Source organism: Misgurnus anguillicaudatus, chromosome 24, assembly GCF_027580225.2.
Source record: "Misgurnus anguillicaudatus chromosome 24, ASM2758022v2, whole genome shotgun sequence".
Taxonomy (NCBI): domain Eukaryota; kingdom Metazoa; phylum Chordata; class Actinopteri; order Cypriniformes; family Cobitidae; genus Misgurnus; species Misgurnus anguillicaudatus.
In genome coordinates, this window is record NC_073360.2 from 19508404 (window position 1) to 19528428 (window position 20025).

The 20025-nt window shown below is 37.6% G+C and overlaps 1 protein-coding gene across 4 annotated transcripts; it reads right to left on the reverse strand.

Annotated features, from left to right (window-relative positions):
- Positions 1-177: 177 nt before the first annotated feature.
- Positions 178-10490, reverse strand: laynb (layilin b). 4 transcript variants are annotated; one of them, XM_055196407.2, is made up of 7 exons: positions 10219-10490; positions 9300-9597; positions 5841-5998; positions 5675-5722; positions 2669-2755; positions 1338-1443; positions 178-1229 (listed from the first exon to the last, which is right to left on the reverse strand). In XM_055196407.2, the coding sequence occupies exons 1-7, from the start codon at positions 10292-10294 to the stop codon at positions 938-940; spliced, it is 1065 nt and encodes a 354-aa protein (XP_055052382.2). In that variant the 5' UTR covers positions 10295-10490; the 3' UTR covers positions 178-937. The 4 variants fall into 4 exon arrangements, with proteins under 4 accessions (XP_055052382.2, XP_055052381.2, XP_055052385.2 ...); XM_055196406.2 differs by having other exon boundaries at positions 1338-1455; positions 10219-10489; XM_055196410.2 differs by lacking the exon at positions 2669-2755.
- Positions 10491-20025: the final 9535 nt, after the last annotated feature.

The following is a 20025-nucleotide window of genomic DNA, read 5'->3' on the forward strand; positions in this document are numbered from 1 at the left end:
TCTATAACTCCTTTTATAAAAAAATAAAATAAAAATAAGGGAAAAAACTTTAAAAGAAAACTCGAGTTTAACACTCACAGCTCACAATATAACAAACCGTGTCATTATAAAAGAACACAATGTAAAACGGGCTGGCTGAGTTACTCATTTAAACCTGAGGTAAATGAAAAAGCAGCATAAGCTTCAAACTCTTTATTATAAAATACAGTAAGTAAAAATATTATAAAATTGATAAAAAATGTATATATAAAAAAACATAAAACACACCAATCTATAACAGGCCCATTTCAGCTTCTATATACAGTACAAGTCAAACTTGTTGATATTATTAAAAACATAACATTTACAATGAATTTACAAGCATGCTTAAATTGCTCACATTTGCTTAATATGACACCCAAAAGTTAAATTCATATTTAATATGTTACAATAACCAACGTCCTGTACATTTATATCATTATGCTATAAGTCATTATTTCGTTTTTTGTTTAAAACAAAAAAAATATATATATTTCTATACTACATCCTAAAGAAGCCCATATGTTGCTTCTGCCCAGCACATGTGAATAAGCAAGCAGATAACCTTAACTTCAACTTTAAAACAAAGGAGCAAAGTGGGCATTAAAGAAGAAGGGATGTTGTTGTGATGAGCTGTGAGGTCATCGCACTGCTTTGTGAATTTACTGGAGGGTCACGTTCCAGGATACCAGCTTCCACAGAGGAAGTTCTCACAATGTGATGACACCTTAACGCTTCTTTGTACAAGTCCAACAGTTATGGGAATCATTGTACACCCTCGCAGGCTTCCCAATCCTCCCACCAGTTGACACAGTGCACATCAAAGCAAGCATACATGCTGGAGATGAGATTAAAAATGGAGGGAGATCCAGCCATGCTAGAGAGAGAGGTCAGACTTACAGTCAACATATAGAGTGATTTAGTATCCATAGATGTCGTTGTCCACCCATCCAGCCTCTGTTGCAGAGGAGCTCTCATAAATGTCATTGGTAACAAACCCACTCTGTGTGGTGCTGCTCTGAACGTTCTCGTAGTCCTGACCGCTTGCAGATGTAAAGATAAAGGGTCTATTAATGTCAGAGCTCATGTATTCCAGATGAGCTACGGGCTGCTTCAACACGTCAGTGTGTTGGTATTCGTTTTGACTTTTTGGAGGTGTCGTGCGCACCCACTGCCCTGGAACCGCATATATTATATTTTGCTCTTTTCTCCTGCAAAGACAGTTATTATGAATATTACAGTATGTACAGTAGTATGCACTGGATAACAGATGGAGATAATAAAGTAAATGTTATGAATGTAAGCACTGCATTACTCACCTCTTGGTCATTACTCTAAAACAGAGCACCCCTGACACCACTAATATTAACAGCAGCATTACAGGTACAGTAGCCAGGAGGATGTAGTAAATATTAACTGTGTCATCTGAAAGTGAAACTGAGAAATAAAAACAGACATATTTAAACGGCTGTTAACAAAAAAACTGTATTTTGAATTACAGGTGTGACGTGGGTTTTTAGCGGCATCTAGCAGTGAGATTGCGAATTGCAACCAATCTCAATTTCGAAACAATGAGAAGCTACGGTAGCTGCCACAGGACAAACATGTCGTCGTCTGAGACAACGTTGGGACGAAACGTGCTCTGTAGAACAGTTTGTCCGTCTAGGGCTAATATAGTTATGTATATTACATTGCGTTTCTATTAATAGATCCTTCTAAAAATCCCACATTGCACCTTTAAGAATTTTTTTAAATCAATATCAAAAAATGATATTGATATCATGGTTATTTAAAGGATTAGTCAATTTTCTTAAAGAAAAAATCCAGATAGATTTACCATTTTTCTCACTTTAATGTACTCCAATGGACCTCAACACGTAACAGTTTCAATGCAGCTCAAAACAGCAGTTTCAACGGAGCTTCAAAGGACTCCAAACGACCCCAAACGAGGCACAAGGGTCTTATCTAGCAAAATTATTGTCATTTTTGAAAATAAAAATAAAAAATATGCACTTTTAAACCACAACTTCTCGTCTATCTCCGGTCTTGTGACACGCCAGCGCGACCTCACGCAATATGCCATTACGTCAAGAGGTCCCGGATGACGTATTGAAACTACTGTGGAGAAAGAGGACCGTTCTGACGTTGTTGTATGTGGAACGATACCAATTAAAGTCTTTGTGTCAGTTTATTGTTTAAAATGGTCTGCAAATGTGCGTTTCATATATGTAACACGTGACCTTTCCACGGCATTACACACTACGTAAGGTCACGCTGGAGCATCACAGGACCAGAGACAGACGAACAGTTGTGGTTCAAAAGTGCACATTTTTTTATTTTTCTTGCCAAAAATGACAATTTCGCTAGACAAGACCCTTATGCCTCATTTGGGATCATTTAGAGTCATTTGAAACTCAGCTGAAACTGAAATTTTAAACTAAATTAAAACTGTTGAGTGTTGGTGTCCATTAGAGTCCATTGAAATGAGAGAAGTCCTGGGATGTTTTCCTCAAGAAGCATGGTTTCTTCTCGACTGAACGATGAGGGACATCGGCATTTTGGATGACATGGTGGTGAGTGAATTATCAATTTTTTTTTTTTTTTAAGAAAATTGACTAATCCTTTAACTCATTGTTCATTACATCATTACCTGATGACTCTGAGAGTTCTGTGTTTATCTTGTCATTGTCCCTAGTAATAGGTGGATGCTTTGGTATTAATGTCAAATCATCATGACCTAAAATTAAGCATCACAGTAAATGATGTATCAGCTTAAAAAAGTTCTGATCAAATTCAATTTCATTCAGCATGGATTGTACAGTCGTGCAAAAATGTTTTGAGAATGACAAAAATATTAATTTTCTTCTGCCTCAGTTTTTATCCAACCATTTATCGTATCATCAAGAACTTCAAAGAGAGAGGTTCAATTGTTGTGAAGAAGGCTTCAGGGTGCCCAAGAAAGTCCAGCAAGCACCAGGACGACCCCTAAAACTGATTAAGCTGCGGGATCAGGGCACCACCAGTGCAGATCTTGCTTAGCAATGGCAGCAGGTAGGTGTGAGTGCATCGCACAGCGAGGCGAAGGCTTTTGGAGGATGGCCTGGTCTCAAGAAGGGCAGCAAAGAAGCCACTTCCCTCCAGAAAAAAAAAACATAAGGGTCAGTGTAATAATCCAGAAAAAAGCTTGTCTGGAGAAAAAAAGGTGAATGAGCCCATCAGTCCAGTGTTACGCCAACAGTAAAGCATCCTGAGACCATTAACATGTGGGGTTGCTTCTCAGCCAAGGGAGTGGGTTAACTCACAATTTTGCACATCCATGAATAAGAATTGTGCAAAAACTTCCTCTGAAAGCAACTTTTCCCAATCATATTTCACAATGCCTTTTTCAGCATGATGGAGCACCTTGCCATAAGACCAAATTGATAACTAAGTGGCTCTGGGAACAAAACATTGACATTTTTGGCTCCATGGCTATGAAACTCCTAGACCTTGGCTTGATCCCATTGAGAACTTCAATCCTCAAGAGGTGGGTGGACAAACAAAAACCCACAAATTCTGACAAACTCCAAGCATTGATTATGCAAGAATGGGCTGCCATTAGTCAGGATGTAGTCAAGAAGTTGATTGACAGCATGCCAGGACGAATTACAGAGGTTTTCATAAAGAAGAGTCAACACTGCAAATATTGACTCTTTGCATAAACTTAATGTAGTTGTCAATAAAAGCCTTTGACATTCATAAAATGCTTGTAATTATTCTTCAGTACACTATAACAAATCTGACAAAAAGATCAAAAAACACTGAAGCAGCAGACTTTGTGAAAATGAATATTTGTGTCATTTTTAAAAACCTTTGGCCAATAGAATCACAATGCAAATCTGGATTTTTAAAGAGGCTGTTATTGAAAGAAAAAGCCATTAAAAGCTTTACTAAACTTAAAGGTGCAGTGTGTACATTTTAAAAGGATCTTTTGCAATATAATATAGATAATTGTTTTGAGTGGTGTATAAAGACCTTGCAAAATGGCCTGTATTGATTTTATTACATCAGAATAAGAAGTTTTTATCTCCATACACCATGGGTCCCCTTACATGGAAGCCGCCATTTTGCACCATTATGTTTCTACAATAGCCCTAAACAGACAAACTCGTTTGTCACTACGTTGTTACAGACGATGACATGTTTGTCCTGTGACGGCTACCATAGCTTCTCTGTGTGCTTCGAAAGGGAGGGGTGCAATACGCAATCTCACCACTAGATGCCGCTAAAATCTACACACTGCACCTTTAAAGGAAAACACCACCATTTTCAATATTTTTCTATGTTCTTACCTCAACTTAGACGAATAAATACATCCCTATCTTTTTTCAATGTGTGCTCTCATCTTTGTACAGCGCGTCATGAATGTGTTAGCATTTAGCCTAGCCCCTTTCATTCCTTAGGATCCAAACAGGGATGAATTTAGAAGCCACCAAACACTTCCATGTTACACAAGTAAATATGGTGGCACAAAATGAAACGTGGTGATTTTTTAAGCGGATAATAAAAAAGAACTTTATTGAATGGCGGAAGAGCACTTAGTTTGCAGCACATTTTGTGCCACCATACTAACTCTACTAACTACTCATGTAACAGTCTTTAAAGGGACATTCCACATTTTCAAAAAATATACTCATTTTCCAGAGTTTAACATTTTAGAATCCATTCAGCTAATCTCCGGGTCAGCCATGTTACGGAAGCAAAGTCCTTGATTATTATGCCAGAATGAGAGTATAGTTCCTAGCCGTATCTACCTAAAAAATCACAACTTTTAATTTTCTGTCGGTCTTAGTACACGGTGTAACTACAGAAGAGTCAAGTTTTAAATAGGAAAAATATCCAAACTCTTTGGTTATTTTTAGCGCGGTCTAATCAGATTCAATAGATTGTGCTAAGCTCTGCTAAAAGTGCTAGCGCCAGACCCAGAGATCAGCTGAATGGTGATTCAAAACGGTAAAAATTAAATGTTTAACTCTAGGGGAGCTGGAAAATGAGCATTTTTTTTTAAAAGTGGAATGTCCCATTAAATAGGGAAAACATGAAAGTGTTTGGTGGCTTCTAAATTAATCTCTGTTTGGATCCTAAGGAATGAATAGGGCTAGGCTAAATGCTAACACCTTCACAATGCGCTGTAGAAAACAAAAAGTACATGTATGTATTAATTCGTCTAAGTTGAGGCAAGAACACAGCAGAATATTGAAAAACGGTGGTGTTTTCCTTTAACAACAAATCCAGTTTGTAGCAAAGTGCTCTTGCTTATTTCACATGTGGAGGCTATTTACATATACAGTAAGTGTTAAATAGGAGAAGAACAAAAAATGATCAATTTAATTCTAAGGGTCAGAAAAAGATGTGAAAGTGGTCATAAAACTAAATTATAAAATTAAAAATGGGTGCAATCTATAAATATATAAATAGATTTAAGGTAGGAGAAATATTGATAGAATGTGCACATGTGTACACTTTGATATTCCAACTTTTTATATTTATGAATCCATATAAACTAGTCTATTTAATTGCAGATTAAATAGCGTCTAAAAACTTATATTCACGCAGTGCTTTTTAAATATATAAACCATCAAAAAAGGCCAAAACTAGCCCAAATGTATTTGTTTACCTGTGTGTGCTGTCACGTTATCTGCCGGAGTGGAGACAAGATGTTTCTCTAAACATACGAGGGACAACAAAACTTCAGTCCTTACATAATCACATTATCCTTGTTTGAACTAAAACATATCTCAGATTTGTTGTCTAAGTGACAGCTAACATTAGTAAAGGCCTACCATCTGAGTACTTGCAGATAAAATTATTTTTGAAATTGCAGTTATTGTCCATCCACTTGAATAGGTTGAGCTCCTTCTGGCCAGCAGAGATGGAGGATCGGTAGAATAACGCCACACATTGTTCACGGCCACACGAGGGCTCTGTCACCAGCCAGTTCCTAAAATACAAAGCACACATAACCGCCCTACTAAAAACTGCACACTACACTATCTTAAGACAACACAGATAAGTCTGCCTTGCTTCTTTGGTAAAGGAGTAGTTGCCAAAATATGAAAATTATCATAACTCACATTCCATTATGTACTGTGTGTAGACTGTATGATTTTCCTCTGTGTAAATGACATCCTTTCTTCAGTTAAACATAAACAAATTGTTTTATGTTAAAGGTGCAGTGTGTAACTTTTAGCGGCATCCAGTTGTAAGGTTGTGAATTACAACCAACGGCTCAGTCCACGGCTCACCCCCGCTTTTGAAAAGCATTGAGAAGCTACGGTAGCCACCACCGGAAAAACATGTAATTGACGTTGACAACTTAGTAAAAAAAGTTTGTCCGTTAAGGGCTTCTGTAGAAACATGGTGGCACAAAATGGCGACTTCCACGTAAGGGGACCCTCTGTGTATGTAGATAAAACGTCTCATTCTAAGATAATAACGAACATAACGGTTCGTTATAAAAAGGTCTTTATACACCCCTGATAATATAGTTTTGTATATTATTTAGCATTTCCGTCAAGAGATCCTTCTAAAAATTACACATTGCACCTTTAAAGCTGCAATCTGTATTGTTTGCCTCTCTATCACCATTTCTGTTTGAAGGGGTGTTCAACTTCATGCGGCGCAGCAAGAACCGACAGGGAGATGACATCAAATTAGCATGAGAACGATTTGAGAAATCATACGAAGGAGTTTGCTTTTGACTTGTCCTCGTTGAATGTCATCAATTGAAGTGTCGCGTAAAATCAAACACATAGAAAAATCATATATTAGAAAAAATGTCATATAAAAAAATATCTGACCAAATTAAAACACCCTGATGATATTTACTCTACTGTTCAAGGTTTTCTTAGTTTTAACAACAGGTGATTCCCCAGATGTCAACAATGTTTGCCATTCAGAACGCTTCGGATTCGAAGGAGCAAACTAGATGAAAATTTACAATTTTAAGCAACTGAACAAGCTTCAACAAAACAATTTACCACAATCCGCAGTATCTACACATGCAATATTATAGCTGGGTCCTCTTTTATCTGTTTACGGTCATGATGTAACAACCAGACGAATGAAGTCAAAATGTCATTTTCCATGTAATCTGATCCGATAGCCCAAATTATATTGATGTGTCTCTTTTGTTTTCGCCAAATATGGCTCAAAAATTGTATCACTCAAAAACCAATTTTTTTTAAATAAACCTTTGCGTTAATCTGAAGAAAGGAAGTCATATACATTTGGGATGGCATGGGGGTGAGTTAAGGCCTAAGTATGATCCACTCTTTACATGTATGCAAGCATCCGCGTACAGTGCAGATGATTTTTATCATCAGAAGAGTGCATGCATGCAGTCCAGGAGATGCGTTGCATTGTGCCGCAATGTGCATGTATCAAACATCTGTGTACATGTCAGGCACATACGTACACATATAAAACAGACTGTACTCCGGGGGTTAAATTATGAGAATTTATTTTTTATTTTTGGGTGAACTGTTCTGTTAATACCTTGGCCATGCATGTATACTATTTCACAGCCATGATGGGTCAAGCACTATTAAAGTGACCTCCATGATATGCCATAAACAGTATTACTACTTTATACCCAAGAAAAGCATTCTGGTTGCTAGAAAATCTCTTTCAGAAAATTTTAGGAAGTATACGTACATAACAGAGTTATCTTAAATAACTGATCTATCTGATTTTACTCTTCACATTGATTTAGCAGTGGCGGACAATATGTGTTTGGAGAATTGGAGTGTCATGTTTGTGGCTCGTCATGTCAAAATATGTGTATTTTTAAATGCGTGATGCACATATGTTCACATGATGCACCGAACACATGACTGACATGAGCCACATGACGGCCTAAATACATGTTTTGACAAGCCATGCATCACGCATCCTCGAAAAAGAAGTCACCAGTCACCACTGTGATTTAGTCATTAAAATAATAATTGACCTGTATAAAATGGTTTTATTACTGAAGATCATTGGTTCTCAAACTTTTTTGTATGCCCCCCGTATATGGTCAAAGATATTTAATATTAAGAAGATGCAAATGAATGATATAAATATGGAGTGCTATGAATGGAGGAAATCGCAATGGTCAGAATGGCCGCTCTAGTCCCGCCTCCAAGTAAAAATAGCCAATCGTCAATCAGAATCCTCTGGGAGATAGACTTTTCGCATGCACTGCAGAATCGACAGGTCTGTTTTGTCTTGTTCTTAACAAGATCTGGAGTTACTGAAGTACAATACTGAAGGTCTGGTGTTTTTCGCTGCTTTTTCTGGACAAAGCCCGCCCACGAGCTGTTTGACCGACATGTCAATCAACCAATCACAGTTCGTTTCGTCTAGCGTCACGTTTCGGACTCCCCACAATAACGAGCCGGCTGCCAACAAGTCAATTATTGAAATAACCAGCCGCAACCGAATAGCATCTAAATAGACAACATTACTCACCATAGAACAACGTTGTGCACTTCATCAACAGCCACACCAATGAGACGCTCCCGTTAAACGTCTGTTTGAAGCATATTTCTCCACTTTTTAACACATACAAGCAATTCAGGAGAACCAAACTTTTTGACTCCACTAACTGCCTCAAGCAAAACTCTTGGATGTCTTTTAGAGAGTTTATGCTGCGAACTTTGCATATTTTTGAGAATCCAATGTTTAGCTGATCATGATAACTGCTCATTATAATCCACATGAACACGACTGATTCTCTTCCTCAATGGAACGTCAGAGCTTTGTTTTCCAGGGACCGAAACTAATCGCGACACTCGCGTCTTCTGGAAATCCGGTTTATTTCAACCAATCAAAAACGACTTTGTCATTCTCACAGGGTTTCCAGAAAAGTGTACGAAAAACATCAGACGTTTAGCCAACAGTCTGTGGGCGTGATGTCTGAGGCTGAGACTAGGGGGTGAGTGACTCGACTTCCTTGAAAGGACTTTGGTAGTATGCTTCCCTTCATGCCCTCCCCCAAAGAATTTAAACAAAACTTTAAATTATACAATGTAGTGCTGTTGGTTAGTATTCTTATTTTTCTGAAGTTTAAATACACAGAATTTATGATAAATTCATGTATTTTATAAAATGTCATTAGACTGGGCTCCCCCTGGCACAATCTCATGGCCCCCTGGCCCCAGTTTGAGAACCACTGCTGTAGATGTTATCACACAAACAACATGTTTAAGCTATTAGAGAAAACTGTTTTCAGTGTATTATACCTGCTAATCTCCTACCTGAATGTGGCTCGACTGTTATCCAGCCAGTAATATTGTGATGAACAATCTGCACCAGAGTCTTTGTGTCTCTGTTCTCTTCGCAGCCCAATCCAGAAATCTCCATTTGAGGCCTTTAGCTCATGAACAAACCTCTCCACCAGACGCTGCTCGTTTTCAGTCTCAATGCTCAGCAGCTCTCCGGCATCATCCCTGCATTTCTGTCTGGCGGCCTCAAAGCTCACCCTGAGCCTGCTGTCCTGAAAACTTGCGATTTTATAGCAGGGCTTTTCTGTACCTCTCCGGCATATCCTCTGATCTGCAAACCAGACAGACAGTTCAGAGAAACACTATGTTAGTGTTGAGCAAAAAGTGGGTGCTGTAGTTCTGGAAATACTGTAGGAACGGTTAGAGGAAAGTTGGCCGAGGGAATATTGTGATGAAAGAAGGAAAAGAGGAAACTATAGTAGGACTGTCAGGCGGAAAATTGTCTCAAGTACAGTCATGTGTGCTACAGCCGTCATAAATCCACCCTGACTAACAAACAGCGTGCTGCGACCAAACATAATCCTCTTAAAGGAATAAACAAGCAAGCTTAAAAGAGAAAAAGACCAATCTACTATAGATTACAAAGAAAAACTGACGAAGCTGCAGTCAAACGTTTTGTTTCTCGACCAAGTTGCAAAGTCAGATCAAGCATACCAAAATGAAAATATTTTAGGATCTTCTTCAAAACATTAAGAGCTTTAATACGCGGTATTGTGAAGAAACCGTTGTCTGTCAGCCAAAAACTATGCGTATGCGCGTGCAGTCCAACGACTCCATACTATAGTTTCAAGTTTATTTTATTCAAACTATACAAGAGCCATAACAACCGTGGTCGCCTAAATATCGCTATGCATGATCCGACATTTTACACAACAGTTATGCAGACACTCACCATTGAACGCCTTCGACGCGCAGCCCGGCTGGAAACAAAGTGCCAAAACAGCTCCGATCACTTTCATGAACTCCATCTCTACAACATAGTTTTAAAAGGCGTGAGATTGCCACAACAGGACGCGTCCAGATGACTGCTAGACTGTTTCCAGTTCCTGAGAAAACCTCCGCTGTCAGACCAAACAAACAGCCAGAGTTTGCAACGTTTCAGACGACTCGAGAGAGAGAGAAAGAGGCGAGTGAAGTTGCGCTTGCTAGCAAATCATCTTAGCCTCGCGCTGTTGCAATTTGCCTTGATTTTCTTACCCACTCATACTTTGTTTTTTCCAGTTTATTTTTTTCTCTTTTTCAGTTTATTTATTTACATGGGCATTTTTACAGTTTATACCACATGAAAAAATACTGTATACCTTAATATTGTATTATATGTAGTATTTACTTCTCTTTGTTAATATTATTGCATAATATTAGCAATAGCGTAGTGTATACTTTACCTTAGTTCTAGGAATTTTACTAGGGAGTTTACTATAATACTGTAGGCTACTACTACAATATTTTTAATTTTTAAAAAAAATATGTTTATTTATAAACCACAAAATATAAGACAGTGGGAACATACAGTGTACAAAATCGTAAAAATAGATAAAGTAAATACAATATGTCAAATTTCAGAAATATCAGCTACGGTTGTTAACTTACTAATTCTATAGTCTATATGTACTTTGATTTGATTTGATTTGATTTAATGGTTTATTTAAAGAGGGGACAGCGGAATTTCATAAAACACATGTACAAACATTGTTAAAAAAGCCAGAATTGGCCAAAAGGCTATTTTTCATCTGTAGTCCCCTGGCCAAGATGTAAAAAAGCATTAAAATACAAACAAGGAAATACATTACAATAACACCATAAAGTACATAAGGTACTCTGTTCCTTTACAGTAGTAAGACACATACACATTTTCAAAAAAACTATAATATTTTAAATATGTAATACAGCTCAGTAGGCTCGGCTTTTAATGTTGACAGACATAATTGTTAATAAGCCAGAGTTTCAGTTGTTTTGTAAAGGCCATATAAGTGTTAAGCTGTCTAACCTCCTCTGGCATAAAATTCCATTCAGTGGACCAGGCCGAGCGACTGAAAGCGCTCCTGCGCAGAAGGATGACACAGCCCCCCCCCCCTCTTTTTAGAGAACATTTTGGTTACTGCCAAATTATAGTCTCCCTTCATAGAAATTACAGTAGCCTATCTTTGGTACTCATATTTTAAAATGACTCCCATGAAAAATACTATACTGTAGTATTTACACCACTAATTAGTTGTATACTGAAGTATGCTGTAGTAATCAGTTATATTAAAGGGGACATATCATGAAAATCTGACCTTTTTCATGTTTAAGTGCAATGATTGGGTCCCGAGTGCTTCTATCAGCCTAGAAAATATGAAAAATAACAACACAGTAACTTAGATTTGGTAAACCATTCTCTGCAAGCATTTAAAAAAATGGTGATTGAAAATTGACTCCCTTTGTGATGTCAGAAAGTGGATCTTATTATAATAATAAAGCCCCTTAATCTGCAACTATCCAACCACATCACTGTCATTTAGTGCACAGAGAGAGAGAGAGAGAGAGAGAGAGAGAGAGAGAGTGAGTGTGTGAGAGAGAGAGAGAGAGAGAGAGAGAGAGAGAGAGAGAGAGAGAGAGAGAGAGAGAGAGAGAGAGAGAGCGTAGTGATCAGTATTTGCGTTTCATGAGCTCATTTGCATTTAAAGGGACACACCCAAAATGGCATATTTTTGCTCACACATAAAGTGACAATTTTAACATGTTATAATAAATCATCTATCTTTATTTTGAACTAAAACTTAACTTACATACTCTGCAGACACAAAAGATTTATTTTACATCTTAAAATATTATTGTGAAATGTCCCCTTTAACGATAGTAAATTGCTAAATTGTATTAATTTAATATTTAATATTACAACTATAGGCCTACGCTCTATGCTGGTTATTTTCAACCCAGCATTATTTGACACAACAACACTGGGATGAAAAAACAGCATTTTTTAGAGTGTAGCATAGGAATTTTAATAATAAATATTAAAGTATACTATAGTATTTTTAATTTGGTGAGCTGCACAATATAAACAGTAACTGCACATTAAATTTTTATAAATAAGTTTATACAAAGCATCATCATATTTATGTAATTCATGATTTTACAATACATATAATGCATTTAAGACGTCATTTCAGGCAGAGAGACACATTTTTCTGTGGCACACTATTGTAGCTTACCCACCGAGGAAGCACGATTGTTTTTATGAGGATGACTGGTCTCGGTAAGTCAAAGGAGTTCAGTCACTGCGGTTGCCCCTGTTAACTTACAGTCAGATCACCAGGAATAGGAAGCCGGGAAAGGAAGCACACATTTTTTCAACAGCCCGTTTCCTTTTCATTTCTGTGGTTTGTTTTTTTGTCCCTTTTCATTTCCAGACATTTTCCCCTTGAGCTGACAAAGAAAATAAATTCATTACACAGGCTTTAGGCGGAGAAATTGGAAGCTTCAAAACCTTTTTTCTGGTGCCTGTTGCTGTCATAACAGAGCCCAATTACCACATGGGTTGGATTTTGGTTAAGCTAGAAGAAGCAAACCTCCTACTGCGTTGCTTTGTAATCGTATATGCCATGAAATCTTTGTGGGATATTATGAAGAGCTCCTGCAGATGTCATGAGGTTTTAAAAAAAATAAGAAAGAGTCTCTCAGGCCAGTGGAGTTGTATGTGTAGTTTGTTTGTGCTGATCTCTGGCTGGTTGCCCAGACGTATTGCTCTTCTGAATGGAGAGTCTGTCATGAAACTCCTAACTTCTGACCTTTTTATGGAAAACTCTGTTGTGATGCATTAATTCTTTTATGATTTAATTATAATAACATGTGGAATAAACAACTTTTGAGTTTTATATTTTTAGTAATTTAATGCAATAAAGTTACCTTGAGTTTAATAGAATAATCAGACATATGTCATTATTCATTGCATTTATAAAGAGTATAAAGTCTGAAATATTTAAATTGTGCTAAGATAAATTTAAAACTAAAAGGTATAAAATATTTATAACATTATAAGTTAGCTAGTACTGTTATACTATAAAACCCTACAATGTGGAAATACATTTTTTACCATTTGCCATAATGTTGGATAGCTGTTTTTAATCTGTTTGTTTATTTATTTATTTTTTGTAGAGTACAAGTCATTTTAAAACACATAAAATGTTTCTGTATTTTCTAATTTCAGATAATCTGTTCACATAACTTGCAACTTTGCGCAAGTCATTTGTATGTTAAACTTGTGTGACCTTGTGGTGGTGCTGCAGCATGTATATTTATTGCACATGCATATAGAATGGAAATTAAAGCTTATCTTATTAAATTCAATGCATTTTCTATAACCCGAATTTAGATATTATAACTGGAAAATAGTGAGCAACCAACTAAGATGTGTTTAAAAAGTCACTAGATCCACTGCAATTATTTTTAATGACCTCAGCTGTCAGCTGTTTGAAATGAAATAACTTTGTCTTGATGTCATGATGTGTGAGCAAAGTCAGGTGACTAGTGGCAAGACTTGTTATAAATTTGAGATAGTCAACACTGAGCCAAGGTTTTAAATGTTGTACATCATTTTTAAACAATTATTTTAATTGATTGTATCATTTAGAGCTGAGCTTATCAAACTTCAGGGTAAAGCTCATACCAAACACCCCAAGGCCCCTTATTATATTGTCTTTGTACTACTAAAAGGGATAAATAGAATATTTATAATACTATAGTAGTATAATAAACACAACAATTAAAGCTTATTACCAAGGGCTTGTGAATTTTAAATGTGCACTACCATCAAATTTGCACTAGTGAATGCAAGATGATGTAAACATTCTTTTTTACAAATATATTGCAATGCTATGTATGATAGTAATATTGGAATTTACCAGCAGATGACAGTATTGTACTATGTTCAGAAAATGCTCTGACATACAGTGTGTCACTTGTCATGTTTTAACTTTCAAACGGAAGTGTTTCAGATTCTGTCAGGTCTAAAAACTCCCACGATGACATGAAATACAGTGCATATAAATATTCTACACACAATACAGGTTTTTGTGATTTAAAAAAATGAAACCAAGATCGATGTCATGTTTCTCCAGAAAGGAGAGAGAGAGAGAACCCAGATGCTGACTTGAGTGAACACAGACTTTTAATAACAGTAAAACAGAAAATAACAACCCACGAGGGGGCAAATAACAAGGAACAGATAAACACAACAAAGAAGTGACTACACTAACACAAAACTATAGACTTGATAACAGGAAAACTTAGACTTGGCACAGCTACACTATGCACAGGTACTTTAATAGGCAAAATAGAATCAGCACAAGACCGCAAGCAAACAGAAGGGCATTTAATACAGGAGCAAATCAAGAGGGGAACAGATGACAATCATGAAGCCATCTTCTGCCACAAAACGTCCCTGTCCCAAATGGCGCCACCTTTGCTTCGCCCACTTTACCAACCCAGAGGTCCTTGCGAAAGAGCAATCAGACCAATCAGACAACGGAAGGGAGGAGTTCACACTGAGTGCGTTTACATGCACAGTCTTAAGCCGATTATGCTCGAAAAACTGATAACACGTGGGGTCATGTAAACGCGTAAAACAGTTTTCTTTAATCGGGGAAGACCATAAACGGCGTAAGCATAAAACGATCGGCACAGGTAGTTTTACGCTCATTACCCTGATTTCGTGTGGCATGTAAACACCTTAACCGTCTTTCTAACGGTTTTGTCCACGTGCGCATGTTTCCGCGTGTGAAAGATAAACGTCAGACAGATGTAAGCGCAAAGTAACGCATAAAAGTCTCTGCACTACTAAAGCAGTTGGCAGAGAAACTGCGAAAATAAAAAACTGATGTTATATTTACAGGTTCTGGAGACATGAAAAGAGATAAAACAATATAGCTTAAGACCGATATGCCGTCGGCTTTTTGATCGACTATTATGTACTATAGGTGATGACGTCACTACCTGCGAGAAACCTGACAAATTTTCAAGTCCCATGTAAATGCAATTGTCTGCATAGCCGATTTATTGATTTGCATGTAAACGCATGAAAACGCATTTTTTATAATAAGCAGATTTTTGATAGTTATCCGTCTATTCTGTGTATGTAAATTTACTCATTGATGGGCAACTTCTCTTCCTATTTTTGGCTTGACGCTCAAATCTATCCCAAAATTCGACTCCGGTGTACCCACGTGGACTCGCATCAAGGATCCCAAAAGTATGCACTCTATGATGTCATCAAAGTGTGGACTCTGAGGAGGACCACAAGTCCGGAGTGTGCCATTTGGTGACAGGGCCAACATATGCTTGTCATGACTCTGCCTCAAGACTAGGGCTGCGTTCCAGTTTTTTTATGACCTTCCCTCGCTAACTTCCCTCAGTCTTGTTCACTCGGATGTACGTCAATGCTTACATTTTAAGAGTGCCCACTACTGCTACTGGCAGAACACTTGAAATGAGTTCAAATGGAATGCCCTAACTTACAGGTGTGAACTTCTTTCCCCTTCATCATTTGAACTGTGCCAAGCGCAAGCTGCTGAAGTGACGTCACAATTGTGTTGCATTGTGGTATTTGGAACTGCCTGAAGCCAGACCTGAAGTGTACATATGAGGTAGACTTGCTCCCTTAGTCAAAATCGACGGAGCGAGGGTCTGTCAAAATAACCTTCTCTTGTCCACTTGACGAAGTGGAATGCACTTCAAAATGGCAACAGGGATTCCCTCGAGGGGAAGTGTTTAGGGAAGTTTGCGAGTGCGTGTCTAAAACTAGAGTGGAAACCAGCCCCATATAAACTTTCCTTGTCCACTTAACAAAGTGGAACGCACTTCAAAATGGCGACAGGGATTCCCCCGAGGGGAAGTGTTTAGGGAAGTTCGCAAGTGCGTGTCTAAAACTGGAGTGGAACACAGCCTAGGACTAAAACAAGGACAAGAGGGCAGAATCATGACAATAAATCATGTCAAAACATGTTCCACCTTTATTGTGAAATTGCAACCCATATATTAAAGTGAATAACATTAGGAATTATTTAGGGGGGGAAAGTTAAATAACCTAATTGCATGGGTGCATCCCATTTCAGGGACTGTCCAAGGCCGTATTTGAAGGCCAATGACATCACCTGGCCGCAACAAAGGCTCCTTAACCTGCAGCCTCCAAATGAAACCCAGGATCCATAGATGGATCCTTCACAGCCTTGGCTATCCAAAGATTCAATGCGTGGCTGTGTCGTCTGGGTATTTGAATAAAAATTCAGAACTGTAGTTAAATAAAAATGTATATTTCGCAAATTAAAGGTCATTGTCACCATTTTACAAAAAATTTTGTTGTTAGTGATGTAAATTAATATTATTGCTGCAATATTGGCAGGGCCGGCACTAGCTATAGGCAGAGTAGGCAAATGCCTAGGGCCTCAAGCTTGGAGGGGGGCCTCCATTAACTGCTAAATCCACGTGCGCTAGTCGGACAATCACTACTGACAGCATTAAGTAAAGTTGTAAGGTGAGTTCGACTTTATGCGGAGCTTCTGCTGCAGGAACCGCAGGCGGATGACATCAAGAGAACGACTGATAAGCAGACTCCTCTATATGATTTCTTGATTCGCTCTCGCTGTGTTTGATATCATCCACTGTCGGTTCTTGCAGTGCCTCTGCCTCATGAAGTTAAAAGTGCAGTGTGTAATTTTTAGAAGGATCTCTTGACAGAAATGCAAAATAATATACAAAAATATATTATCAGGGGTGTTTAAAGACCTAATATAATGAACTGTTATGTTTTTATTACCTTTTTATCTACATACACAGAGGGTCCCCTAACATGGAAGTTGCCATTTCGTGCCGTCATTTTTCTACAGAAGCCCTTAATGGACAATTTTTTTTTACCACGTTGTCTCCGATGATGACATGTTTGTCCTGTGGCAGCTGACGTAGCTTTTTTAAAATATATGTAACACCAGTGACGAAAAAGCAGCACAAGCATTTTTTAATGTAATGTAGTAAAAATATAAAAATACATTAAGCTGTCATTTAAGTTGATTTATAATGTTAAGAGGTTAACTATTATCTGACTATAAGTTTTGGTATAAAAAAGAATTACATTTTTAAAAAGTTGTTTGTTCAACAACCACCATTTTCATAGAATGACCCTTCTACAAGAACAATCGTTTATATATTAAGTAAACAAAATATGAGAGCAAACGCAACCTTGAGGGACACCAATACTAATAGATTTCACATTAGAAAGCATTTTAAAGGGGACATATCATGAAAATTTGACTTTTCCATGTTTAAAGTGTATGTTGCAGGTTAACCACCACTGTCGATTAATGGGTACATAAATCACTCAAGATATGTGTATAATTTTTAAAATGTCTCAAAAATGGTCTTAAAGACCACTATTTTTACGTTTTTGGTATTAACGGTTTTTTTTAACGCAATTCTGCGATGACGTCACGTTGGGTAGAAGTGAAGAAAGACTCAGCCAGAGCCATAGAGATAGATGAGACATTTATTGCTGTTTAATACTTACGTATATAATTTGGAAATCATATATACATCGTAGGAAATATATAATGTGTTATACTGCAAAGTTACCTTGCTAATTATTATTTATGATATATGTGGAGATAAATAAAACTTCGCAAATCTGCTGATTTGATCCATTCATGTCCTGACCACCAGGCTAGAGATTTTTAAACATCCTTAATCCACACTTACTAGTCTATCAAATAATATCTCAAATATATTGTTTTGTGAAATAAAAGGATGCTTTGTTATATTGTTTATGCGATTATAACGAATCACACGATCATTTTATACGCAGCAGCAGTCAGCAGCTGCAGCACACTCGGATCCGACCGCATACATACTGTAATAAACAGGCGTTCGGCGGCTTTTTACATCACGACAGGCTAAGCCATTTGAGGAGGAACCGCTCATTGATCACCGTATTTTTATAAATCCTGTACATGTTTGGACCTGCCGAACAGGTTGAGCACTTTTATATACTTTATTGAGCAGAGAGGCACAGTTTGACCAGCGGGCTGCGGGAACCGGCACACATCACGCCCCCAGACGGTGTTGCTAATATAACTCGAAATGTATAACTATTATCAGATCGGCCCGGGAAAGTCCCGACTCTCTCGATTGCCATTCCGCTACTGGCTGTGAAAGTGAGTGCGTTTGGGTCGCTGGTCCCCGCGAACAGACGTGACGTGCTTCACTCACCTTCCAGGATTAGAGACATGCTGCCAAAACCGTTTGTGCTGAAGATCGCATAAAGTTACACCAATTTCAGGCAGGATCATGGACCCCCTCAAGCCAGCATGCACGAGTATGTTAATTGTTTGTTTACTTTCTACACGAAGATATGCTAACCTTATGCTATCTGGCTGTCTGCCTATCTCTCTATACTAGCCTATCCATCTGTCTGTCTGTCTATCTATCTGTCTATCTATCTTATCTATCTATCTATCTATCTATCTATGTATCTATCTATCTATGTATGTATGTATGTATGTATGTATTTATCTATTATCTGCGCTATCAGAACTGTACTTTACTCGTCTTTCTATAGTCATTCTCAATGCTCTCAAGGCGGCTTTGGTCAGTTCTCTCCCCAGCGTGACGTCATACAGTGCGTTGTGAGGGAAAGGAGAATCATTGCAAATTGCTGTACTTTTTCATACTTTTTCGGGTTTTGTGATACCCAACAACATAAAATACAATGGATAACAGTTTAAATGTTTATTATCAACAAGCAAATTGCACAAATTCGTTGAAAAATTTTACCTGCAAAACGCCCTTTAAGTGCTATAATTGGGCCCCTAGTGCTTCTATCAACCTAGAAAATGTGAAAACAAAGTAACTTAAGCACTATTCGGACGGGATTAGTTTTCCAAACGACGTTTGAGTTTCAGAGTTTCAGGACGTCTGTGATTTTATGTACCGATTCGGACGGGATTAAAATGATGCAGGCTATTCCAGAGATGGGAGTGTCTGTTTCATGCATTTGGGTGTTGCAGTAGCACGTGCTCTGGATACGCGTGTTTGTAATGTTAAATATTTTGCTTTAAATGTAAAATTATGACAGAACATGTAATGTATTATTTTAATTTTAACAAATCAAAATAAAATATACAAATCCTACTAAAGTAACGTTAGCCTACGTGTTTTATATAACTGTCTGCTTAAAACAAACACAAAGAAATGAAGAAATAATGATTAATAAAATTTTATATCTTTATTAATTAACATTACCATTCCGGAGTTGAACAACTTTGAACGGAGTTTCTTATAATGTTAATGATATTACAGTGTTTAGTCTTAACAGTGTATGATATTCAGCTCGTCTTGATTTAATTACTTTAATACGCGCATTAGTAAGACCTTACGGCAGATCACGTTGGCCAAAACACGAAATGAACCGCTTTTTTAAAAGATATTGCGGGCAAACACAGACATTTGCATCCGGACGGGGTTTAAATTTCTCAGAGGACCTCTGAGTTCGGCGGAAAAACAGTAGGTAAATTGCTCTGGAATTTTTACGGAGGTCGTCAGAGAAAAACACATACATGGCCGATTCGGACGGGATTAAAAACACAGAGGACCTCTGAGAAGCACGATTTTCTCAGAGGTCCCCCTGTAAAACTAATCCCGTCCGAATAGGGCTTTAGTTTTGGTAAACCATTCT